Here is a 26,684-nt window from a genome sequence, read left to right as displayed (position 1 = left end):
ATGTGCAACTACCGACCTACTACAGTTAGATTTGCAAATGTTGCCATCCGATCGGGAGATGGGAGGGCTCATGAAGCACATTGCTGGCAGATCCGTCTCGTAGATCTCCTCGACCATCTTGTCGAGCTTCTGCAGGGCCTCATTTTGTTTCTGCTGCACGCTGTCCATCTTAGCCTTTCTGCTTATTGCCTTCTGTTGTTCGTATGTGTTCGTGGCCGGAACTTGAGATTTGATTGCCAGGGCGCTACAACGTTCGAAATCTGTTAAAATAATGCATACACTTAACTAATCAAAAGACTCATACGTTTTCTTAGATGTTTCCTGTGCGTAACCCTGATCGATTGAACTATGTGCCGACGTTGTAGTGTTTGATAGGAGATCCAGCTCCTCTTTGTTGAACTGAAAACGTAAAAACATCGAAGCTAAAGTCATAAGCAACTTGCGATAAATAAAATCCTCTTTACATGACTGGGTATATAGGGCTTCGCTTTCGATCTGAATGCAGGCGGTGGGCTGAATGCACAGGAGGATGGAGTCGACGACGTGTACTGTGTGTTGCTGAGCGAGTTCCGATGATGAAGATCTTCCAGAAAATCTTCCGTGTCACTAATTAATGAACCAAACACGTCCGAAACATTGTTCAAAAATGGATGACCAGTAGAATTTGAGCGACTCTCCCTTCGTGGACCGAAACTATGCAGCTTAACAGGAGAGTTTGCAGTGCTTCGTCGTGCGACATCCTCGAACGTGACAGGCGAGTAGACACGCCGATCATCCGCTCCAGCGGAGCAGAGACCACCGCTGGATTGTTTCTGCTGAATGTTAAACCCGGATATACTGACTCGTCGGTCCTTTGATTCGATGTATTCGATCGAGGGCCTCTTCACTTCATCGGCCAACATCTGCAGCGGCGGCCGATTCTCCTTGTAGTCCAACCAGTATGTTTTCATCGTACCTTTACCCTTGACGTCAATTTCGCCTCGTTCGGACACCTGATAGTTGACGGGTAGAAAGTTTTTCGTTGATTGTGATATGTGTATTTTCATAGCTTGACTAGTAGATTCCATCCGGGAGGCCGTATTAACAGAATCACCGAATAAACAGTAACGGGGCATCTTCAGGCCGACAATACCCGCTACTACAGCACCAGAGTGAACACCCACCCGTATTCGCAAGTGGGTTCCTGCAACGAAAAATAAAAACATTTTTCTTCCAACTCTAAAACTTCCATTAATTCATTAAGTTACCAGTTGAGGGATCTTTAAGATCCGTAATCGCCTCAATCATGTCCAAGGCCATATCACATACTTTTTCCGCATGGTTCTGCTCTTTTTCAGGGGCTCCTGAAACTACCATGTAGGCATCGCCTATCGTTTCCACCTATGTTAAAAATAGTATGCTAAAACATTGATTCTAACACTCTGAGTACCTCCGATAGCTACCTTATATACATTATTTCTCTCCGTCAGCGTATCGAATATCGAATACATAGCATTCAGCATCGAAACCACTTCCATCGGCGTAATCCGGCTGCAAATCTCCGTGAAGGTGACCACATCCGAAAACAGTATCGACACACTGTTGAACATCTCGCAGGTGTCGATGGGGTTCTCCCCGCGCCGCAGCCGGTCCGCCACCTGCTTCGGTATCATCTGATACAGCAGCTCGTCCGTGCGGCGCATCTCCTCGTCCAGCTTACGCATCGATTCTTCCAACTTTTTCGATTTCTGTTGCTCCTGATCCAGGGCGAGCTTAAGTTCTACAGATTGCTGGGTACCAGCCAGCATGAGATCTCTGGCGGGGCAGAAGAAAATTCGGAATAACAGTGCGTTTTGCGTTTTGATACTGTTGCTAGGTTCTAGAACTACGGAATCTTACCTGCTAAAGTCATGCATCGACAGGTCGTTTATATACAAACCGGTCGTGATCAATGAGGACAACTTCGGCATCACGGGCGTTCCGAGGAACATAATCATGCGCCAGTTTTCCATGTAGATCATCTGACCTGTAATTGATTTAGATTATTCAGTGGTTCAATACAACTAGCGGGTCTGCAAATATTGTAACATTGTCGCATCGGAGATCTAAGAAATGTAACTATTTCTAATAGTGTATGTCAATGGACACTTTCACGTTTATTTTATAGTTTTGAAAAACGATTTTAATAATTAATAAAAAGTTCCCTCCTCAAGAAACTTATAAAATAAATTCAACAAGCGTCTCTTGGCAGAGTCTGGCAGATTCTTTATTAAGTTAAATTTGCTTCTGTCAGGCCATGGGGTTTTATTGTTACATGTTAAGAGAGCAAGTGGGAGCTCCACCATTGAAAACGGTGTTTCGTTTGCATTATTGTGAAGGGACACGGCGTGGTAAATCTTCTGTGCCGGGGCAAAATCGAATATCCAACGGTTTGAATATTTCACGCCCTCGTTAGTACGGTTTCGTAAGCGTCGGGCCGTGCCCCAAAGAGTGCTCATCGATGTTCCTCTCGTTAGCCCGTCGACGAACCGGCGCCAGTAGCTACGTTTTTGGCTTTCATCACACTCTTCATGCGCGTTTCTGCTTTGGCGTACTGTTGGTAGCTAGCTGGTAGCCCGTCGTCCCGGAAGGTCGCAAGAATTCGCGTTTACTCTGATCTAGAATCGCGGTATCGAGAATCAAACCAACCAGGAATCCGTACTCTTCCTCCGGAAGAAGTTCTTGTGTCGGCTCTACTTTTCCGGATATCGCGGACGCGTAGCTCTTCCAATTAATATTTAGGGTCCGATGGCGTAGCTATCTTTAGTATTTCTGCAAAAGATCGCTTGGAGCGTCCCTAAAGGCAACGCTTAAAATTCTCCTCGCGCTGTTTGTGCGCGGGACATGTTGGGAGATAATGCGGGTTTTCCCCACAGTAGAGACACTTTTCAACATCCCTTCCACGAGAATCATCCGCATGATTCTCACCGCATTTCCCACAACAAGCCTTATTGCTACAATTGGAGGTTGTGTGTCCCAATTGTTTACAGTTCATTACACGCGGCACAAAGAGGCGAACAGGTACACGAACCTTGTCAAAGAGGAGGTAGTTGGGCAGAGCAGAACCAGTGAAGGTCATCAGATAAATGTCTGAGTTGACCTATGTTTTCTTCCCGTCAGCTGATGCTGAATGCAAACGTTTGCATTCCAGTATCTGCACTGGGTTAAGCATGGGGTCTTTGAAACAGCCAGTCCCATGTTTCAGCAGTGCACGTTAGAATGAGAACCAAGAAGGGGAAACGTAAATAAAAAAGTTAACTTATGTATGAAGCGGTATCCAGACGGCTTACTCTACTTCACTGGTCACTGGCCGAATAGCGGTACGCAGAAACAGAAACACAAAAGAAGGGAAAAACTGAAACCTCTACGAGACGGAAGATGTGCAAGATAATTTTTTTTATTCCGATTATGGAGGTTTTATCCTTAAGGTCATTCGCCTCTTCGGGTTAGAAAAATCTCTTAAGAAAAATCTCTAACCCTATGTGCGGGGTTGGGACTCGAACCCAGGTGAGTTGCGTACAAGGCAATTTGCTGTGTTACCGTACTCTTCAACCCGTAACTCCGGAACCGTCTCCGAAGTCGAATCAACTAAAAATTGAGTTGTAGCTTATGGGAACGTTATACTGTTCATTTGAAACTAAGTTTGTGCCAATGTAACCGTCAGCCGCTGGACGCAACAGTTATGACGTAGTCATTCCCTCCGTATCGCAGCTTGTTCCCCTTCCTGACAACAGTACATCCTGCTCTCCCCGCGCTATTTGCGGTGATAGTGATCATCGAGCCCACAGTCCTGAAACTTGGAATGCAGCACGACACCTCTCACATGACACTGATGGTTTGCGGATTTACTATCAGAACGCGAGAGGGCTTAAGACGAAAATTGATGACGTGTATTTAGCTGCTGTGGACGGTGACTACGATGTTTGCGTCTTCACCGAAACATGGCTCGATGCGCGTATAACATCAGTGCAGCTTTTCGGCGATGCTTACACCGTATACCGTGCGGACCGAAATAGTGGCAACAGTATTCGCGGACGTGGAGGAGGAGTTTTGATTGCTGTTTCCACCGCATTTGCCTCATGTGAGATTGATGTAGGTAGTTTAACCAGTGTTGAGGCTGTTTGGGTTAGAATTACAACTCCATCGAGGAACTTTTATATTGGTGCTGTCTATATTCCTCCTGAAAAGCGACTCGACTGCAATATCATGCAACTTCACATGGATGCTGTGAATAACGCTTCTTCACAAGCTGGCGCGGATGGCGTGATGATTGTCCTTGGTGATTTCAATCAGCCAGGACTCATTTGGGTGCCGTCACGACACGGATACGCTTACCCGGACCCGATTGCTTCGACAACCAACATCGCCAGTCGTTTGCTACTGGACGGATTTGCTTTCAACGGACTAAGTCAAGTAAGCATGATTCCTAACCACCAGTCACGCTTTCTGGATCTCGTCTTTGTTAGTGAAACTATTATACCTGTATGTTCCGTCAATGAAGCATCCAGCGTGATTGTTCCACTTGACAACTTTCATCCCGCGCTTGAAATCTCAATTGGCACTATTCGATCAGTTCAGTATGTAGAAACTCTTTCTGTCGACCGTCTCAACTTTCGCAAAACTGATTTTGTAAAGCTGCGCAGTTCTCTGTCGCAAATTGATTGGAGTGTACTGCATGCCCAAGTGAGTGTTAATGCTGCAGTTGCCATCTACAAGCGACTACTACTGAACTGTGTTGAGACCTCAGTGCCTAAATGTCAGCCTCCTAGCAAGCCACCCTGGTCCAACAGCACTCTTCGAAAGCTAAAACGTACTCGAGCAAAAACCCTACGTGCGTACACAAATCGACGGTGTCCTCTTTCTAAGCGCATGTTCACTTTAGCCAGTAATGAGTATCGTTGTTACAACAAGCTTCTGTACAAACGCTATGTAAACCGCATCCAGAATAATCTACGCCGAAACCCGAAGGGCTTTTGGTCATTTGTCAACACGAAGCGTAAAGAAACTGGACTTCCATCAAGGATGCTTTACGACGGCGAAGAAGCTACGACAACTGTTGCGAAATGTACGCTGTTTGCCAGATTCTTCTCGAGTGTTTTTTCAACTGACTCGCCAACCGCAAACGAACTCGAAAATGCCTCTCGCGACGTTCCTGCTTGTGCTGTTGATTTGGATGTGTTTACTGTCTCTGAACAAATGGTTATATCTGCAATTCGGAAAACCAAGTCATCTTATGCACCCGGCCTCAGTGCTATACCTTCAACTGTATTGAAAAAATGTTCGGACTTACTTGTAACACCACTTGCATATATTTTTAACCTATCGCTTCAGCAGCAAACGTTTCCTGAGGATTGGAAATGCTCAGTTATGTTCCCGGTATTCAAGAAAGGTGACAAACGCAACATAGCGAACTATCGCGGAATCTCTTCGCTAGGAGTCGAATCTAAAGTTTTTGAATCAATTATCAACGAGGCGTTATTTTCTGCTTGTCGACACTACATTAGTACATCTCAGCACGGATTTTTCCCAGGACGTTCAGTCGAGACGAATCTCGTCTGCTTTACGTCATTTTGCACGGAACAAATGTCTAAGAAATTGCAGGTGGATACAATATACACTGATCTAAAGGCAGCTTTTGATAGAGTTAATCATGAGATACTGATAACAAAGCTTGATAAGCTAGGGTGTTCTACTAGATTCTGCCATTGGCTTCGATCCTACCTTGTGCACCGTGAAATCGTTGTTCAAATTGGCGATATTGTTTCAGAATCCTTTTTCAACACTTCCGGAGTTCCTCAAGGTAGTACGCTAGGTCCACTACTTTTTTCACTGTTCGTGAACGATGCGGTTTTCGTTCTAAGCCGTGGAGGAAAGCTGTTTTTTGCCGACGACTTAAAAAATTTTCTTGTTATACGGAATGAAGCCGATTGCCGTGAGCTACAGCATCTTATTGACACCTTTTATAGCTGGTGTGTAAGAAACATGATGGTCCTTAGCGTTGCAAAATGTTTTGTCATCAGCTATTACCGAACGAGAAATATGGTTACCTTCAACTATAACATCGCAGGAACTCTACTACAACGCGTTGACCACGTGAAGGATCTAGGAGTCATTCTTGATGATAAGCTAACGTATACTCATCACGTCTCAGCGACCATCGACAGAGCCAATCGTTTGCTGGGATTTATTTTCAAAATATCCAACGAATTTCGGGATCCTCTATGCTTCAAGGCTCTTTATTGCTCATTGGTGCGCCCGCAGTTGGAATTTGCAAACGTCGTTTGGTGCCCGTATCAAGCTACGTGGAGCCTTAGGATCGAAGCAGTCCAGCGTAAATTCATACGATATGCGTTACGTGAATTGCCGTGGAACGATCCATTAAACCTGCCACCGTACGAGGACCGTTGTCGTCTTTTAGGACTCAATACTTTAACACGCCGGAGACATGCAGCGCAAGCTACCTTCGTGTCAAAGATTCTGCTGGCTGAATATGATGATCCGGAGCTACTAGCGCAAATCAACCTCTACGCGCCTACCCGTTCTCTTCGCCCTCGAGCCCTGCTGCATTCTGAAATGCGCAGCACTAACTACGCTACCAATAGTCCAATTTTAGCAATGAGTCGTCGCTTCAACGAGTTTGCTGAAATTTTCGACTTCGTCATGAACTCTTCGCAGTTTCGTCGTCGTATATTGTCACTATTTTAATTATGTTTAGTTTACCTTAGTTTAGTATAGTTCATTAAGACAAATTGTCAGTTGGACTTTTTTTTATACAAATACAAATACAAATACAAATCGGTTCAGCCATCTCTGCGAGAATTGATTGACATTATTTGACACACACATACATACATACACACACACACATACACACACACAGGGGGCAGCAGGGACAAAAGGACAGGAGTCTAGGGGCCTAACGACCCCCCCCCCCCCCTCACGGCCCTACTGCGAGTTGGGGAGTTTGCTAGGATATGGTGGGGCTAAGATTGGGCTCTTCTAAACCTCTAAAAAAGGCCATAACTCCGAAAGCAGCTCCGACGAAGCGAGTCTGTGCCGCTTCTGCTAAGATCCTAAGATTCCAATAATCTAAGATCTTAGCTATAAAAGCACTCTAGTCCAACCGGAGTGCCAACCGGCACATCAGGATACCCCCCCCCCCCCCCCCCAAACAGGGTAAGGAGAGGCAGATTGGAGTTGAGAACACGCCAGTTGCCATAACTCCAAAGAGGACAAGATCCTCGCCAGGAGACGAAAGACCAGGCGGGTCAAAGAGGCAGACGCTCGAGGACGCTGTTGCTGCCGAAGGAAAGGACGACACCTTACAGGATGAAAGCTGGAGTACCGTTGTAGGTCAGAAGGAGAAACGCGGGAAACAGCAAAAAAAGAAGGAGGAGCGAAAAGGGGAGCAGAAGAGGAAATCAGAACCCTCGGCTCGTCAGAAGACGCCTAAGGGAGAAGCCGTGCTCGTCAGAGCAAATGACGAGACTACGTACGCAGCACTGCTCAAAAAGGTCAGAGAGGACCCGGAGCTGAAAGATTTGGGGGGAAACGTGTTAAGAGTCAGGCGTACCCAAAAAAATGAGATGCTCCTCGAGCTGGAGAAGAATACTACGACTAGTAGCTCTGCCTTGTAGGAGACTATAACTAAATCAATGGGTGGAAAGGCAGAAGTTAAAGCCTTAAGCCCGGAGATGGTAATTGTGTGCAAGGACCTTGACGAAATAACGACGGAAGACGAGCTGAGAGGTGCTATGAAGCAGCAGTGCAAACTGGGCGAGGTGCACATGATGATCCGGTTAAGGAAGGGATACGGAGGAACGCAAACAGCGATGATTCGTTTAACCGCTGCAGACAAGGCACTGGAGGTAGGTAAAGTTACAGTTGGATGGTCGAGATGCCTACTGAGAGCCGCCCCACGAGTAAATAAACAAACGGAGAAATGCTTCAAATGTTTAGGCTTTGGACATTTATCAGGGGCTTGCAAAAGTCCGGACAGATTCGGGATGTGCTGGAAATGCGGAGAGACGGGCCATCTTGCAAGAGACTGCACGCAGAGGCCGAAGTGCTTGCTTTGCACCCCAGCGGAAGGAAACGACCATCAGACGGGTGGCTTTAAATGCCCAGCCTACAAGAAGGCGACTGCAGGCCAACGGTGATAGAGATGACCCAGATAAACCTGAATCACTGTGATACCGCACAGCAACTGTTGTGGCAGTCTACGACAGAAACTATGTGCGATGTCGCTTTGATCGCAGAGCCTTACCAAGTCCCCCCTAATAACGGTAACTGGGTGGCGGATAGATTAGGAACCGCTGTGATACAGGTAATGGGAAGATTCCCCATCCAAGAAGTGGTAGAACGTTCATACGAGAGTTTCGTGGTAGCCAAAATCAACGGTATTTTCGTATGTAGCTGCTACGCTCCTCCAAGGTGGACAGTAGAGCAGTTCAGCCTAATGCTGGAGCAGTTAACCGAGCAGTTTATCGGTCGGAAGCCGGTATTCATTGGTGGTGACTTCAACGCCTGGACTGTGGAGTGCGGCAGTAGAGTAACCAACCCAAGAGGGTGTATTCTGTAGGAAGCTCTAGCGAAGTTAGACGCACGATTGTGCAATGAAATTTCTGTTAGCACGTTTCGGAGAGACGAGAGGGAGTCCATCATAGACGTCACATTCTGTAGTCCTTCACTGACGGCTAACATGGATTGGAGAGTATGCGAAATGTATACGCATAGTGACCACCAGGCGATTCGCTACCGTAGCGGTCAACGGAACCCTACTGCAGTACGGAGAAGGATGATCGGTGAGCGAAAGTGGACGACGAAAACCTTCAACAAATACATCTTCGTTGAGGCACTTCGGCCGTACGGCGGGACCGAAAACGTGGATGAGACTGACCTAACAAGATGGATTGTGACGCCACAATGCCTCGAAAACTGGAACCAGCTTACTGGTGGAAAGAGACGCTTAGTACGGTACGCGCTGCTTGTCTTACAGCCAGAAGGTGGGCCCAAAGAACAATGTCGGAGCCAGATAGAGAAGAGTGTAAGGCAACGTTTTGAGAAACTAGGGCCGCTTTAAAACGGAAAACGGGAGATCAGACTTAGCAAGTCAGATGGCCACAAGGAGCTATGCCGAGAAGTAGATGCCAATCCCTGGGCTGACGCATACGTAGTCGTGATGGCGAAAATGAAGGGCCCGACGGCGCCAACCGAAATGCGCCCGAGCAAGCTGAAGATAATCGTCGAGGGTCTTTTCCAGAAGCACAATCCAACTATATGGCCACCGACACTGTACGGCGAAGAAGAAGGAACAAACACGGATCGGCAAGTGACTAACGAGGAGCTCGCAGAAGCATCGAAGCGCCTGAAATCAAAGAAAACCCCTAGTCCGGATGGAATACCAAACGTTGTGCTGAAAGCTGCGATCCTGGTATATCCGGACATGTTCAGGATAGGGCTGCAGAAGTACCTAAATGAAGGCAAATGTGGAAGGTCCTGAAGCTGGTGTTGCTGCCAATGCCAGAGAAACCACCTGGCGATCCGGCCTCGTACAGGTCCATATACCTGCTTGATACACTCGAAAACTCCTAGAAAGGATTATCCTTAACAGGTTGACGACATTCACAGAAGGTGAGCGCATACTGTCCAAGATGCACTTCGGATTCCGCAAAGGAGCATCGACAGTGGATGCAATTCGAACCGTGGTCGAGAGTGCTGAGAAGTCATCTAAACAGAAGCGAAGAGGAGATCGATACTGCGTGGTGGTCACGATAGATGTGAAGAACGCGGTCAACAGTGCCAGCTGGGAAACCATCGCTGCAGCGCTGCATAGAATGAGGGTTCCCGACTATCTATGCCAGATCCTGAAGAACTACTTTCAGAGCAGAGTGCTGCTGTACGAGACGAGCGAAGGGCAGAAGTCATTGCGTGTCACAGCGGAAGTTCCTCAGGGCTCCATTCTCGGTCCTTTGGAATGGGATATACGATGGGGCCTTAACGCTGCGGCTGCCTAAGAAAGTGAAAATCGTGGGTTTCGCGGACGACGTGTCACTAGCGGTGATGGCTGAGACACTTGAAGAAGTGGAGGTGTCGGTAACGGAGACAATAGACGCGATCGAGTGCTGGATGAACGGGGTCAAGCTTCAAATAGCTCACCACAAGACAGAGGTGTTGTTGGTCAGTAACTGCAAAGCGGTTCAGCGCATGCAGAACGTCGGAGGGCACGTGATTGCATCGAAGCGTGCACTGAAGCAATTGGGAGTGATAATCGACGACCGGTTGAACTTCAACAACCACGTTGACTACGCCTGTGAAAAGTCGGCGAAGGCAACGAACGCAATAGCGAGAATCATGCCAGACGTCGACGGCCCGAGAAGCAACACGAGACGTCTGCTATTTACTGTTTCGTCATCGATACTCCGATATAGGGTTCCTGCCTGGGGTCCTGCGCTGAAAACCAAGTGGAACCGTGAAAAGCTAAACAGGACATTCCGGTTGATGGACGTACGAGTTGCGAGTACCTACAGAACAATATCGTCGGATGCAGTATGTGTTATCGTCGGGATGATCTCCATCTACATCACCCAGGCGAAGGACGTGGAATGCTACCAGCGAAGAAATGTACGTAACGCAAGGAGTCTGGTCCGAGCGAACTCGTTGACTAAATAGCAGCAGGACTGGGACAACGCGGCAAAAGGAAGGTAGACCCACCGACTCATCCTAAATGTGTCGGTTTGGGTGCATAGGAAGCATGGAGAGGTGAATTTTCATTGGACGCAGTTTTTGTCCGGGCACGGATGCTTTCGGAAGTACTTGCATCGGTTTGGTCATGCTTCGTCACCCCTTTGCCCGGAGTGTGCGACTGTACAGGAGACACCGGAACACGTGATCTTCGAATGCCCTTCGAAGAAGCTCGTAGGGGTATACCTGGTGTGACAGTGGAAAATATCGTTAAAGAGATGTGCCACAACGAACATACCTGGGACGCTGTCAACAGAGTGGTTACGAGCACACTCTCCGAGCTGCAGAGGAAGTGGCGAAGGGACCAACAAGAAGCCACAAATCGGGTTGCGAGAGAAATTCCGCCGCCGAGGAACTCTCCGGCTGTGTAGACTAGGTCCACCGCCGGGGACCAGTTGAGTAGTACGTGACGTAGCACCCTCGACACCCTACCGGGTAGCTCGAAAGTAGGATAGATCCACCGCCGGGATTTGGACCGAGTAGAACGCGTCGCACAGCTAGCAGTGGGTCGTTGGGGCGCTGGTGAACCGGAAGCTATGCTCCACCCGGAATCGCCCGATAGATCTCAGCACCTACCGGATGGCCCGTTGAGTAGGCTAGATCCACCGCCGGGGACTAGATCGAGTAGATCGGGACGACGCGAAGAGCTAAATGGCTCACGGAAACGAACATCGGTATCAGGAGAAATCTACCGCTCAGTTTCAGGAGAACCTCCCTTGCCGGAGAATTATTCATCGGAGTAAGCTAGATCCATTGTTGGGGACTAGACCGAGTAGTTCGCGAGCAAGTGGGGGCGGGAGCTGAATGGCTCATCGGGAAAGTAGAGCGAAATGGAGCGAAAGGGAGACAAAGGGCTCAAGAAATTATGGTCTTAAAACCAAAGAAGAATCGGTTTCGGGAGAACTTCCTTCGCCAGGTAACTCTTCGTCGGCGTAATCTAGATTCACCGCCGTGGACTAGACTGAGTAGACCGTGACTTAACACCACCAGTCGCGGGTCGTCGAGGCACCAGCGAACCGGACGCCCTGCTCCACCGGAATCGCCGAACTGACCTCGACACCTGGCTGGTTGGCTCGGTTTCGGGAGAACTTCGCTCGCTGGGGAATTCTCCCTCGGAATAGGCTAAGTCCACCGTCGGGGACTAGACCGAGTAGTTCGCGAACAAGTCGGGAGCTCAGCGAGTGAATATGGCTGAATTGTACGAGAAGGGAGTTGCAGTGCTACTAACTGGCACAAGGGAGCCGAGTCGTGGTGCTGAATGGCATATGGAAGCCCAAGGGCTCGATGAATTAGACAATCTGAAGTTTGCCGCCCAGTAAATCTCAACTTACAGCCAGCTTTCCGACTGCCATGCAGAACTTGCCAGTCTGTGTGGATGGTGGAGAACTGGTGGTGCGTCGAGCAGTAGGGCTGTAACCCTACTGAAGGAACAAACTACTAAATAGTTGAATTAGAGTTAGTGCTATGCACATAAAAACCCTTCCCTGAAGTAGTGTCGTAAAGTATTCGATCAGAAACACATAACAAGAATATTTCAAAACTATATCTACCGTTGTTACTTGTTATAATTTTCTGTTATTTTAACTACTAACGAGACCAAATTTATAACACAATATGTTACGAAAATTGCATTCTGTTACAATCTTGTTATTTCATTCTGATCGGGTAGTGCCGGGGAGGAATCTGATTCTGGCCAAGAGCAGTGTTTTTAGCGGGCCGGGAGATGGCAAGCTCAAACCCGTTCCCTGAGACGTTAGAAATTTTTGTACATTTTTTCCTGCCCTTTGAAAAATAATATGCGCACACAGACATTTTGCGATCTCGACGAAGTGAATCGAATGGCATAAGAGAATCGGTCCTGCCAGCCTCGGTTCAAAGATCGAAATTCAGACCGATTGCTTAACCTTTCTATATGAGAAAGACAAAAATAGGTTGATGCGTCCATTTTCGCCATGTTTCTATTATCACCCTACCCATTTGAAGCCGTTGGTTAGAGCTGTATCTGCCATCTTTGTTCAACGCATTGAGTCAAATGGTAGCGTAACAATAGGGGCACTCGATTCGAGTTTTCGTTGCGCTCAAACACAAGAATTTCACTGTTTTCAACTCATTTGTGTCATTATATTGGTTCTTAACAACGAAGCAAAGCTGTTGATGTCAATTTTCATGCATTCCATTGATTGTAGACCGAGAAATTAACGAAAAAAATGTTTTGGTTATTGACCAGGAATTTGTTCTAGTTACTCCTCTGTGCTCCGTGAAGATTAGCAGAAAAAACAATAATGATTGTATTCAAGGATGCTGTGATTTATCCAAGTACAGTGAAGACTCAATTTTATCATAACCCGGTTTTATCAGCCCCCGATATTATCAGATTTTTGACCCGATGTTATCAACCTCAAATTGATAGTTGCTAGTTTGATGGGCTCTAGCAGACGAACCAAGTTGAATTAGAGTAAATCCGTAATCGAAAAAAAATGTAAATGAAATGCAAAGCGCTATAATATCAATATGAAAAACAACGTATTATACGATGCATAGTATTCATGGTGTATTTTAATAGTATGATTCTGGGATGATTCATATTTATTTGCATTGTGACAGACTGGACCTGTGTCGAAGTACAAGCTTTTGCAGTATGAAACAACACAGTCGAAACTAGGATCGATGCATCCATACCCGTAAAGAATAAAAAGTTTCGATGTTGACACATTAATGATTTTGATCCCTATTTGACAGCGATAAAATGAAAGATGGTTTTTAATTATCTTAATTAGGCGCATAACGGGCTACTGCATTTATTACTACTCCACAACCTGACTATTACAGCACCGACTCTATCTGTCAATAATGCACGAAAGCTTACCTTTTAACCGTAGATGCTTCACGGTTTCCTCTTCATGTTCCTGCTCACTGAGGAACAGTTCAGTCTTTCGTTGGTTTTCCGGCCGCTTCTTAACCGCATCCATCGTGACTAGCTCGAAAATATTGTTTGTGCGGTTCAGAATCTACCGAAAAGGAATTAGAACTAGTAAGGCAATAGCATGCTTGCCGCATTGCAAATCAAGAACGATAGTTACGGTTTGGAACTTAAATGCAATCAGCGGTCGTCTCAGCTCAAACCAGTCGGTAATCTTTTTCGACAGTAGATCGGGAAGTATCACCATTAAGGAATTGCCAATACTGCGTACCACCATGTCAGCCCTGAAAAAAAATCAATCGTGGTCAATTACGGTAGCTAATACGATATCCAACTCTAGTAAACTATAACTATGTATACGACTACGCTAATTCAATAAATCACCCCACCCTAAGCAGCAGCATACTCACCCAAAAACAATGCAGAACGGAAAAATCTCAAACAGCACCGAAGCACTGATGGGCAAATGTTTCTCCTCTCGCGTCATGGCCAGCGTTGCCAGCGAAAAGGCTCGATTGTCGAACGTGAGCTGAAAGGTGTAGTGGTTGGTTTCCCCTAGTAAATCCGACTTAATCAAGGAAATTTTCATTTCCTTGTGATAGAAATGCCGTGCCACCTGTTGGCGAGACGATAGAAAGCGGATAAACACCTTGTAGGTACACAAAGGAAGCTAAAACAGCCTACCACCTAGCATGAAAGCATAATCGTAACTATAAAAACTCGCCGCCGCAACGGGGACGGGCAGGCGTTTGCTACGGTGGACCGACAAGCGGCCAGTTTTATCGCCTCTCGGTCTACCACAAAATCTAACGTAAAACGGTTCGGTGCGAAATCATCGAGCTTTACCTCTCTAATTTGGCCCATTGTGTAGTAGACGAACCCCTTGCGTCTGGTGCGATAGTGCAGCGTTAGGCCGTGACGCGTCTCGTTCTCGCAGATGAAGCTGGGCGCACGCATCAGCGGGTAGGAGAACTTGAGATACTCGTGCAAATTATCCAAACCATTCAGGAAGTCACGCATGTGACGGCCCAGCACCGACAGCACCCGGTCGTAGCCGTACTGGCTGACAAAGTTCACGAAGTAGACGCCCATCTGATCCATGAAGTCACGTTCGGATACCCCCAGTATCTGGAATGAAGACAATATGGTGCGAAATACGCTTTAATGAGAAGCTTTCAGTGGAACCGTCTAATTAGATGTTTTATTATGCGTGGGGTTTGAAATAATATGGACGAAAAAGTGTAACACAAAAAAGTATTTACTGAGCCGGAAGATTATGATAATGACAATTAAACTCCTTTTTTCCATCCTTTGCGTGTTGAAACAAAGTAAAAAAAGTGCCCGCACCAATTTGATACTAATTAATTAGTTAAGGATTGTTGTGGTTAATTCAGGGCTATTGTGGAAACAATTTTAATTTTAAATCGCGTGGAGGATTCTTTCATGCACAGTTAACTCGGGTTTTGGTTTCGACGGCCGCACAGAAATTTTATTTAACTACAAACTAAGTTGAGTTGATGTCCACGGTGGCGCAGTCAGGATCAGGTTAAATTCCTACCAAACCATAATAATTTAGAATTAAAGAAAATATTCTGATGTAGATTCTGTGAATTAATATAATTTAATAATTTTCAGTGCATGTATCTACTAAATAATATTTTAACAAGCCAAGCATTTTAAACTTTTTTTTTAAATTTTTTTTAAGCTTTATAGATAGCGTAAACACTCTTAGTTTGGTCAGAATAATAACTTTAAAGGACTGTCTTGTCGTAAAATCACTTCAAGCATTCCTAGAAAATTGATCTATTTGAATCATTCTTATGAAAAAAAATATATTCATCTGGAAAATTCTGTGAAGAAGAATTGTGAATTTTCAAAACGATTGATTAGAATTAGAATTACGATGTACACCGCAAAACATATGCACGAACAGTGGAAGAGTAGATAGGGGGTCCAACATACAACTGCATATTATACCATCCATTTGAGACTAGGTTAGTCAATATTGGTTGTCATCATCGGAAAGGCTTTAGATCTTGAATATACCCGGAACCCGGGACTTCCGGAATTATCGATAGTGGACAATGTATTCCAATAATCTTTGATTCGCCATCAGCAGGGCCGCCGAAGGGGGGGGGGGGTGTTTCCCCCCGGGCCCGTAGTTCTGAAGGGGGCCCGGATTTTTAACAGAAACTAAAATTTTAGCCAACACTTTTCAACAATAAAATTCAATATCTTGTGTGTGATGTAACTAGAATAGCGAAAATTATAATCTACTGCTTGTTTGATATCAAATATATATTTGCACCCAATCAGAAGGACAGACCAAGGCGGACATAGCGTAGTTGGTAAATCGACTGCCATGTACGCAGCTCACATGGGTTCGATTCCCGACCCCGCACATAGGATTGGAGAATTTGTCAAAGAAAACTTTTTAACCTGAATGAAGAAGCGAATGGCGCTAAGGTTAAATATTTTATAATCGAAAAAGGATGCTAGGGTAAAAAATAAATGATTTTATTAGAATTCAAGAGGTTGTCTTCAAATTTCGTCAACATGAAATCGATTTTTTAGATTTATTGCATTTCCTGTCTGCGCAACTGCTGGATTATTATCGAAAGTAATTATTAGAGAGAAAATGAACTTATCAACCTTGACACACCGATTTTTGGAGGCTGGTCGCCCGGAAGAATCAAATGGATTACATCACCATTTGGGTGCAGATTCACTTTACCCCACAGGACCTTCACTTCAATGGATCAACGGACTATATGCTCCTCAGAAAGATTTTCGAAAGACACTGAAGTGTGATTTTACGCCCCGTGTTTGTTTACTGTAGAGCAGAGAAAAGTTCGTTCGGGTTATCTTTCACAGCGGGAGTGGCTGGTGCTTTTTGATTTTTTGTGGATATTCGAGGAAGTGAAGTACTACCCCCACTAAATCAACCAAACTGTTCACATATGCGAAAAAATACACCTCTACCACAACATTACACTACGGTGAATGTGAAAAAATATGATACATATTGTGCTACGAGCTGCATAAGAAATAAAGCAGAGCCTATTTAGCTTTTATGAATCCAACTTCAACCATTATTTGAAATTTGATCCATGTTTTGCTATTATTCCCATTTTTTATTTATACATAGATTTTTTAAAATTTTGTTGAAATTTCATTGATTTTTTTGTCAACACACTGTTTTTGAGCGACTTAGTGGAGTGTTATCTTAAACACTATTCTTTGTGATGTCTTACGTATACTGATACAAACACTGATGAAGGCGACAAGTCGTAGCAGAAATACGTATCTGTGATGTAAAAGGGTGCCAAAATGGCATTTTTCAAAAAATAGTGTTTAATTTTTTTTTCAAGTTGTAGATTTTTTTGTATTTCTGAAATTTTAACATTCTGCCTTTTTTATCTATTTCCATTGTTACCATATTTTTATTTGATCCATCTTTTCTTCATTTTTGCACTTACCACTACCACTTACCTTAATTTATAGTCATTTCTATGTTATTCCATTTTATTTGCATTTTTCGAGGGAATCCCATTTTGTTATTGTGATACCCTCCTTTTTATTTGTTTCTTTTGTCATTCCATCCAACTTTTAAAATTTGTCTATTTGCTCCATTTATTCTTATCATTCCCTTTTTCTATTTCCTTTTTTCTCCATATATTTTTACATTTTTCCTTTTTTTTAAATTAATCCCAAAATGTCTTATTGTCCCATTATTTACCTTGCTCGTATTTTGGTCCATGTTTTTTAGTTTTTAGCTTTCCGTTTTCTGTAGTTTTATTTTTTCTAATTGCTAATTTAATATAATTTTATTTATATTTTGCACATTTTCCTTAATCTTTCATTTTGTTCATTTTTATTGTTTATTTTTCCATTTAACCTATCGTGAAAGTGCTATTTGTGTTAGTCATTTTCTTATGCTTTTTTCCATTCTTTAAATAATCTAATCTATTTTTGTCAATTTTTTGTTGCTGTTTTTCGATTTTGTGTTTTTCTATGGTAAACCATTTGTGGTACTACTTTGTGTTTTCCATTTTGTCCATTTTTGTTCAATCCGTACCTTCCTAAATTCTTTATTTTTTCGTCTTTCCATCCTTCTAATTTTTCAATTTTTCAAAACCTTCAAACTTGCAAACTTTAACTTTATGGTGCATGGGCAAAATACAGTGCTGGGGACCCGTACGTTGGACCCCCTTGGGCCCGTATTTTCTCTCTACGGCCCTGGCCATCAGTTATCTATGCCTGCGAGTCGAAATAATTTGATGTTCATTTCAAGATTTTCAGATTTTTAACCTACCGGTTTATATGAGAAATTCCTATGTGACAGTAATAACCAACCTGTAACTCCGGGATCAAAAGTCAAAACCGAATGAAATTCATTAGCAGTTAATGGCAGTATTACACCTTTCATTAGAACGCATTGACGATTTTGTTAGAAAGCATGTGTGACATTAGTTTAGGAACTTAGTGAAGTCCCCGGGGGTATCAAGAACCGTAATAGGTAACCAATGAGACCAATGCTACTTTGATTGGTCATTGGTGATCTAGACCCGCAAATGCAAGTAATGTTGAACGTATTGGAATACGTATAAAATCATTCGGTCACCATAAGGTTACCAGTTTATATGGGAAATGGCTGGGCGACCGCACTCTTCAACCCATAACTCCGGAATCGGAAGTCCGATCAACTAAAATTTCAATAGCGTCTCATAGGAGTGTTATACCGTCCATTTCATTTTGTGCAAATCGGTTCAGCAATTTCTGAGAACATTGGGTGACTCTATTTTACACACACATCCATGCACACATACATACGCAAACACACAGAGATATTTTGCGATCTCAACGAACTGAATCGAATGGTATACTCGGCCCTCCGGTCCTAGGTTGGAAAATCGATTTTTGGAGTGATTTTTGGAGTGATTGCATGGCCTTTCTTTATTTGAGAAAGGCAAAAACCTTAATGCCAGATTAACTTTCTGTCCGTACTTTCCCCACTGACTATACTAGCTGTGAAGTTTGAGGTACTTGACGCAGTTTTTGCGGTTCTCATTTAAGCTTGAACAGCAACCATTAATTTGGTAAACGTTTGTGGTTCAGGTAATGAAATTGACGACTGTGTGTTTGAATGTATTCCCGTTGATGTTCTTTCTTCAGTAGTTTCCCAGAGGATTTGCCCGTAAAGAGTGAGCTGATTAATGTGCGCCGTTTATGGTTCACTATTTTTGCCACAAGTGCATATGGCCCGCCACATCAGATACTTAGTTACAAATTTCGATAGATTCTTCCGTTGGAAGCGGTCATCTTTAGCAAACTTTTCCATATCCGTGAAATTCTCATCATCAATGACGCAGACGCGGAAATTTATTAGTACATTCCAATCCGGATCATTTCATGACCGCCTGGGTGAATTTTTGAGACACATCAAGTTTATTAGTCCCGCGTCGAAATGTTCGATTTCCGGTTAAAATGACCAATCAACGCTAACTGCGTTTTCTTGCGCGTTATTCCCGATTTTGTCCAGCTCCTGGGTTGTAGTCCACTGTTCTCCATTCGTGAAACCTTAAGAGCACCTTTGAAAGAGTCGAATGATGTCCAATCGTTAGTTTACTCAAGGCTCGCTCAGTATTCCGTTCCGCGAACGGTTTGCAGATTTTATTGCCTATCGACTGGAATCTGACTGACAACTGCACAACTTCACAGATGAAAACAATACACTCTAAAGAGAAACTGGGAACACCGGGTATACCGACTCAATTTTGCTACCGAAATCCTGGTCCTACATAAGAATAAGTACTAATATTTTTGGTACTATCCAAAACTTTGGATACAGTATATGACGACTTTCGCGCTAAATCGTATTCAGAGTTGGCAGTACACTAGACTGGTTCAATTTTTGACTTTTAGCTCCACCAGGCTCTACTGATTCCGTTTATGGCCCTTAGTAATTGTGCAAATTTTGATACCGATCGGTTGTGTCTACGGACCCTCCAAAAATTTCAAAATTTATATGGAAATTAGTATGAAAAATCGGTTAAAATTGAAAATAAATTCATAAAAATCACCTCATTAATCAATTCATGAGAACATATATATTTCAAACAGGGTTGCTATGATTAATAATAAAATCCACTTGTTTTGAAGACTTGCTGCTTCTTTAGTTAATAACTTTTCTCAGCGAATTTTCACAAACTTACAATGTTCCACGAATGTGTTTAGTAGAAGAATACCTTTAGAAATATATAATGTTCTCATGAATGGATTGATGAGCTAATTTTTTAAGAATTTATTTTCAATTTTAACCGATTTTCCATACAAATTTCCATATAAATTTTGAAATTTTTGGAAGGCGCAACCGATCGGTACCAAAATTTGCACAATTACTAAGGGCCATAAAAGGAATCAGTAGAGCCTGGTGGAGCTAAAAGTCAAAAATTGAACCAGTCTACAGCACACTCTCCGATTTTAATGAAACTATCTGTACATGAGAACTTTGTCACAAAAGCTACTTTGCATACTTTCTTTTTCCAAAAATGATCTAGGCTGTCTTTTGAAAAGAGTCAAACTTTTTTACCAATTTTTTCACATGGTTATGTCTAAAAATGACAAATCCTACAAAAAAATGTAAGAGTGATTTTCACAAAATTATTCACATTTTTGAAAAAAATATTGAAAAAAATCTTTATCGATTCCTACACTGAAAAAATCGATTTCAAAAATTTAAAGTCGATTTACAAAATAAAACCATCTTTGATTTGGATGAAATTTTGTTCCAAAATAAGCAATTATGTTCGCTACTTATCGTCAAAGATTCAAGTTGGACACTTTTAACGAAAAAAAGTTCTGTGAAAAAAACTTTTCCTTGTCCAAACTGATTGTTTCTTTCAGTGCATTTTTATCGAAAACTAAACCAATGAAAGTCATAATCATCTCAGAATTCAACAAAGCTCAGTTTGTGAGAAGATATTGTCTAATTTAGCAACTAAGTATGATTTTATTAATCAAGAATCCTATTGAAAATAGTTTATGTCATTAAACAAATATTCCATTATTATTTTTTATTCTCTTGAGCAGTTCTGAGGAAGTATCAGGGAAAGAAACAACCACCACAGCATTATGTATTGAATTTTACATAATTATTTATTTATTTTTATATATAACATTTGTCTTAAAACCATCTTCATGCATGCTATTTTGTATTATTTCCATACAATGAAAATATTTTTGGTTCATCTTCTGAATTAGAATACCTTTTCGCCTTTACTTTGCCTCCAGGAATAGGCACAAAATGGAATTTCTGAGTGCAAGATATTGTTTTGACGTTATTATACAGTTCTTCGAATTCTTCTGACATTTTGTTGTACTGTTGAGTTGATATGTAGCAGAAATATTATTTTGTGATATTTTTATCAATTTGTTCAAGTGCCCAGTTATATAACTCTTCTCCATGGGATGTTGCAAAAAATGCCATTCTACGCTTAATTCATAATTTGACAATCTACACAACTGAACTGTAGTCTTTCAGTACTCCACTCTTCCAGTCTTTTAGTCTTCCAGTCTTCCAGTTTTCCAGTCTTCCAGTCTTCCAGTCTTCTAGTCTTCTAGTCTTCCAGTCTTCCAGTCTTCCAGTCTTCCAGTCTTCCAGTCTTCCGCTCCTCCAGTCTTTTAGTCTTCCAGTCTTCCAGTTTTCCAGTCTCCCAATCTTCCAGTCTTCCAGTCTTCCAGTCTTCTGGTCTTCCAGTCTTCCAGTCTTCCAGCCTTCCAGTCTTCCAGTCTTCCAGTCTTCCTGTCTTCATTCAGGTTTGTTTTAGATACATACCAAATTTGTTACTGATACTTTTTTCATGTACTAGGCAACTAGCTGTTGAGAAATTGGATTCTGAGCTGATTATGATTAGTTTAGTTTTCGATAAAAATACACTGAAAAAAATTTAGGTTTGAACAAGGAAAATTTTTTAACAAATAGTTTTTTTTCCTTGAAAGTGCCCAACTTGAATTTTTGTCGGTAAGTAGGGAACATAATTATCTATCTTGGAACAAAATTTTATCCAAATCAAAAATGGATTTTTTTTTTGTAAATTTTTAAAATCAATTTTTTCGGAGGAAGTGGCAGCACTGCCGAACCGCTCGGACGTGTCTTCCTGTTCGTGCAATATTTTCCAAAGTTTTCCAATAGTATATAATGTTTTTGACGGAAAATCGAAGTCAATCATTCACATAGTCATTTCTTCTATAGAATTACGTGTTAATAGGTGTGAATAGCGTGAAAATAGAGAGATTTTGTGTAGTGATTTTATTGTCACATTCTGATAACTTTGAATGCATGCGCGTGAATCTAGCCGCCAAAAGTACACCCGCTCGCTCAGCGTAGAGCCATCTATAAATGACTAGTTCATGCAACGATTTCACTGATGATGGAGGGGAATACTTGCACTCTAATTAATTGAGAGCAGGTGAAATTGTTTAATATTATTTTTTCAATGTTAGATATTTTATCCAAATAATTTTCGTATAATAAATACGGGCTAAACGAGGTAAGTTATATCAATTTTGCACTGAAATGTTGTCGTATAAGCTCCTCAAAAATAACCTGCCCAACTAACAAAAACTCCTATTCCCGAAACTTCTATGAAAGTAGTATGGGTTCCCTGCACTTTCGCAAGTAGATGTTGAACTAACATTCCTTCCCTTCCTCGACGATTGTAAGGACGTGGCCAGGTGTACACTGTGATGCTTGTTCCACTATGAAGAAAAAGCGTTAATCCCAAATGTTTTTTTCTTGCGACACGATATGGTGGATATCTTGGTAAATATTAGCTGATCATTGTACAGCCACCCACGATTTGTGCAATCGTATATATGCTATTTTTATAATCAATTTTTTCAGTGTAGGAGTCGATGAAGAACTTTTTCAATATTTTTGGTCAAAAATTTGACTAATTTTGTAAAAAATCCTACAACATTTTTATGTAGGATTTGTCATTTTTAGACACAGCCATTTGAAAAAAAATTGGTAAAAAAGTTTGACCCTCTTCAAAAGACAGTTTAGATCATTTTTGGAAAAAACAAAGTATGAAAAGTGGCTTTTTGTGACAAAGTTCTCATGTACAGAAAGTTTCATTAAAATCTGAGAGGGTGCTGCCAAAATTTGTTCGAGTGGCGCGAAATTCGTCACATGTAAAACTGACTCTGACATGACATTATTAAAAGCTCTATAACTTCTCCCAAGGAAGTTGGATTAATTTAAAATGTCCGACAAAGTTGTAGGCAATGAAATTATCTCTCTCATTTTTACTCGCAGTAATGAACAGATGCATGCAGTGTCACCTAGCGCTGAAAATGCAAGCTAGTGGATTTTCTCTATATAAATCGTCGAAAATCCCAAAGAAACTAGGAATCGATAAGAGGTTGGCCGGACCATTTTTTTCTTGTCACTCTAATGTAAATATCTGCAACTACCAATTCAAATATAATGAGCGACTAGAACGCTTTAAGCAAACTCTTGCAGTTGGTGCATCAATCGATGCTATGAAGTAAAAACACAGTTGCCAAACTACGTACAGCCAAGAGTTGTGTAGATGAAAGTAAATACACCTTGCTCTAGCCTAAACGTCTGTTATCTGTGGTAGTGCGAACGCTTAGCAATGATTTTGCATGAGCTTGGTAGCACTATTCCGGATGTACCATGACCAAGAAAGCCTTCCTGGTAGGTCACAACGATGGACTGTTTTCTCTGAATGTAGGTAATTTCAGATTTTTAATTAAACGATTAATTACAATTCAATTGGCTTGTTCCTAGAATTAAAAAGGGGGAAATCAGAACAGCATTTGCCGGCATCACTCTACTGTTCCAATCTGGCATGTGGAAATGAAAATAAATAATCTTGTTGATCAGCTTTCACCACAAACAGTCTTTATGAATTGGTTTCAACAAATGCATTGATACGAAAAATCATGATATTCAAACGTATTGGCGCTGTAATATAAATATTCATTCAGAACCGAGGATCGCCGGATAAATCACTCACTTCTTGCGCCTTCGTCGCCAGCTGGTTGAGCAGGTCCTCGTCGTAGTCATCGTGCACGCTGAATGACGGCGACGCGATTCCGGTCTGTCGGCGGATGTCTTCCCACTTGTCCTCACCGTAGACGCTTTTCACATACTCGGACAGATTTTCCAACAACAATCCGTACATAGCTGCCCCCGCTCCAGTCCGGCAACGATGACGGTAGCGACGGTGGTACAAGCAGACACGTCGTCAGCAGCGTCGCCGTTAATGATTGCTGTGACCTCCACTGCAGGCCACCGCCTCGAGACAGAGACAGGGGCCAGCCGCGAGAGGGTGTGGCACTTACTGCCCTGGGCGATGCAGTTAGTCAATCAGGCCGGTCCCACTGATGCCGATGCGGGATGCACTGTCCGGCTGGAAGAGAAAGGAAAGGCAGGGATTTCAAAATGGGTGCAAAAAATGTCACATTACTTTGATATATTAAACGCTCTGACGTCAATCAAATTATATTTATCACTTGGCACGAGCAGCTCGTTTATATTGCAGTTCCGATTTAACTTCTGAGCGCCTTCGACCGGCTCTGGCCCCCGATGTGGTGTCATATAGAGAAAAAACAATAATGGTCTATTTATTTTAGCGATCGCACTTCCATTCCACTATCGCAAACGGCGCATTTAATCCAAGAAACGTGACCGGTTGCTCTCTAAAATTGAACCTTGTTCGGGGATTGATTCGGAAGTGGGCGGAACCAACAGTCAAAAAAAAACATTACGATATGTTTCGCCGGGCTCCCTAGCAATGACAGTGCTGGCCGGGGACAGCGGGTGGAAGAAGAGAATGGCTCTAAAAATAACCGGAGGGCGGTAATTAATGGAGAAGCAAAATACATTACCCAATTAACTCGTGCTTTATGCAATGTACCATAATTGGATTGGGGCTCAGTTCAGTATCGGTTCTGATGAAAATGTGTCGTACCTTATGTGGAAGTAATCTGTTCAGTGGCAAGGAAACTGTTTTTTTGTTTGATTTGAAAGTAGATCATAGTTCCCGAAATATGTCAGACCGAAGACAAATTTACGACTAATTACAAATTTAATGCTAAATAAGCAAACAAAATTTTAAAATATCAACGAGAAATCTTGAATTTTGATTGTTTTGAGGTTAGATTGAAATGTGATACCAGAGCAAAAAAATGTATTCTTTTAATTAGTTTTTATCCTATCAAAGTTGTTAATATTTTAAATAATTTTGTCAAAAATACCAACGAAACGACCTTAGCAAGAATTGTGATGTTAAAACAAAATTTAAAATAGCTCGAGAACTACATTTCAATTTTTTTTTGTTATTATCATTTTGATTTAAAATGGCGTTTAGAATCATATTCAAAAAAATGTATTTTTGACTGCAAATAGTATGAATTATAAAAAATTTTCAAAAGTAGTTGCTAATACAGTTTTGAATATCAATTAGTATAAAATTTAAAAACATGTATAAAGTTATCGTTAGAAAAAACTTTTTTACCGATAATTTCTCCATCATGAAATTACATTTAAAATGTTTCTTTTTCTTTAGGATTTTGCTGACAAAATATAAAAAATAGAAAAATGGGTTCATTTTGTAATTTAAATTTTTAACACAAATTTTTGTTTTTGTACTAAATGACACAACATTTTTTTAGTGTACATTTTTTTCGTACATAAATATTGATTTCTCAATTTTTTTTTTTTTATTTATTTGTTCGATCTTCGATAGATACCGTACAGATTATTAAAAAATAGAACATACTATCTAAATTAATTAAAAATTCCTAATAGCTAACTTATAACTAGATTTGGTGACATTAAAGTCGAACAGATGTGAAGTTTCGTTGAATTTGTAGCAACATCTATCCACAGGATTGTTTTGACCGTAAACAGTACGATGTCTAGGAATCCACAAAAGAGGACGATTCCTTAGAGCGCGAGGAGGTACAAACACATTAATCCGTGCAAGAATATCTGGGCAGTCAATGTTACTACACATCAAATATAAACATTCTTTGCAAGAATGCGCGGCGTAACTTTAACGTCGGTAACTCATGCATATATCGTTGTAAGGTGGTAGATGGGCAGGGTCGTTCCACGGCAAATTTCTTAGAGCGTATCGCACGAAACATCTTTGTACGCGTTCTAATCGGTTTATTAGGACGTTGTGATGTGGAGCCCACACTTGCACAGCATACTCCAAAATGCTTCGCACCAATCCGCTATATAGAGATTCGCCGTCGTTGCGGTGATGTGATCCGAGAAGCTAAGCTTTCTATCAAAAAGCACTCCAAAGTCACGAATGGAGTCCACTCTTTCGATGACGCCGCCTTGGAGCAAGTACTCATAATGAGATAGAGTGGATGATCGCCTGAAACTTATTATTTTACATTTGTCAACGTTTATCTGCATACCATTCAACAGGTACCATTGTTCAATATTAAGTACATCATCTTGAAGTGCAGCAGAGTCAAGTCCAGAAGCAATGGAACGAAAAATCTTCAAATCGTCGGCGAAGAATAGTTCTTGGAAAGTTTTGCTGTATAAAATACGATAATCTAACAACAAAAAAAATGAAATTAATGCGCGTAGAAACGACTACGCCCTTTTAAAAAAAATTTCCTTGAGCCAAAATAATCTTATCGACTGTGAAAAATGTTTAGTCTTACATACCGATTAAACCTGTAAAGTTTCATAGGAATCTAAGATGGTCGGTCACGATTTTAAATATTTTCGGACGGATCTTCGTGGAATTCCTCACATGCTACGATTGTTTTGATTTTTAGATAATGTATTATTCCAGCATGTTTTTTGACGTGTTTGTTCATAATTCTTGTGTTTGTATTCTAGGCGATGCTATCCCGATCAGTAAGATATAACAAGATTATAACAGAATGCAATTGTCGTAACATACTGTGTTATAAATTTGGTCTCGTTAGTAGTTAAAATAAT

The 26,684-nt window shown here is 42.0% G+C and overlaps 1 protein-coding gene across 2 annotated transcripts in view; it reads right to left on the bottom strand.

The window, feature by feature from the left end:
* LOC131684683 (soluble guanylate cyclase 88E) overlaps positions 1-26,684 on the bottom strand; it is a 215,018-nt gene that overhangs the window by 8,619 nt on the left and 179,715 nt on the right. For both annotated transcript variants that reach the window (XM_058967765.1, XM_058967764.1), the window contains exons 3-13: positions 23,728-24,123; positions 14,528-14,809; positions 14,092-14,297; positions 13,842-13,965; positions 13,628-13,769; positions 1,879-2,005; positions 1,443-1,794; positions 1,248-1,380; positions 465-1,183; positions 305-399; positions 17-244 (exon numbers count right to left, since the gene is read on the bottom strand). In XM_058967765.1, the coding sequence (XP_058823748.1) occupies positions 17-244; positions 305-399; positions 465-1,183; positions 1,248-1,380; positions 1,443-1,794; positions 1,879-2,005; positions 13,628-13,769; positions 13,842-13,965; positions 14,092-14,297; positions 14,528-14,809; positions 23,728-23,895 (2,576 nt within the window). In that variant the 5' untranslated portion in view covers positions 23,896-24,123. The remainder of the gene's footprint in view (positions 1-16; positions 245-304; positions 400-464; positions 1,184-1,247; positions 1,381-1,442; positions 1,795-1,878; positions 2,006-13,627; positions 13,770-13,841; positions 13,966-14,091; positions 14,298-14,527; positions 14,810-23,727; positions 24,124-26,684) is intronic.

Source organism: Topomyia yanbarensis, chromosome 2, assembly GCF_030247195.1.
Source record: "Topomyia yanbarensis strain Yona2022 chromosome 2, ASM3024719v1, whole genome shotgun sequence".
Classification (NCBI taxonomy): Eukaryota; Metazoa; Arthropoda; class Insecta; order Diptera; family Culicidae; genus Topomyia; species Topomyia yanbarensis.
This window is presented reverse-complemented; position numbering and strand designations above follow the sequence as displayed.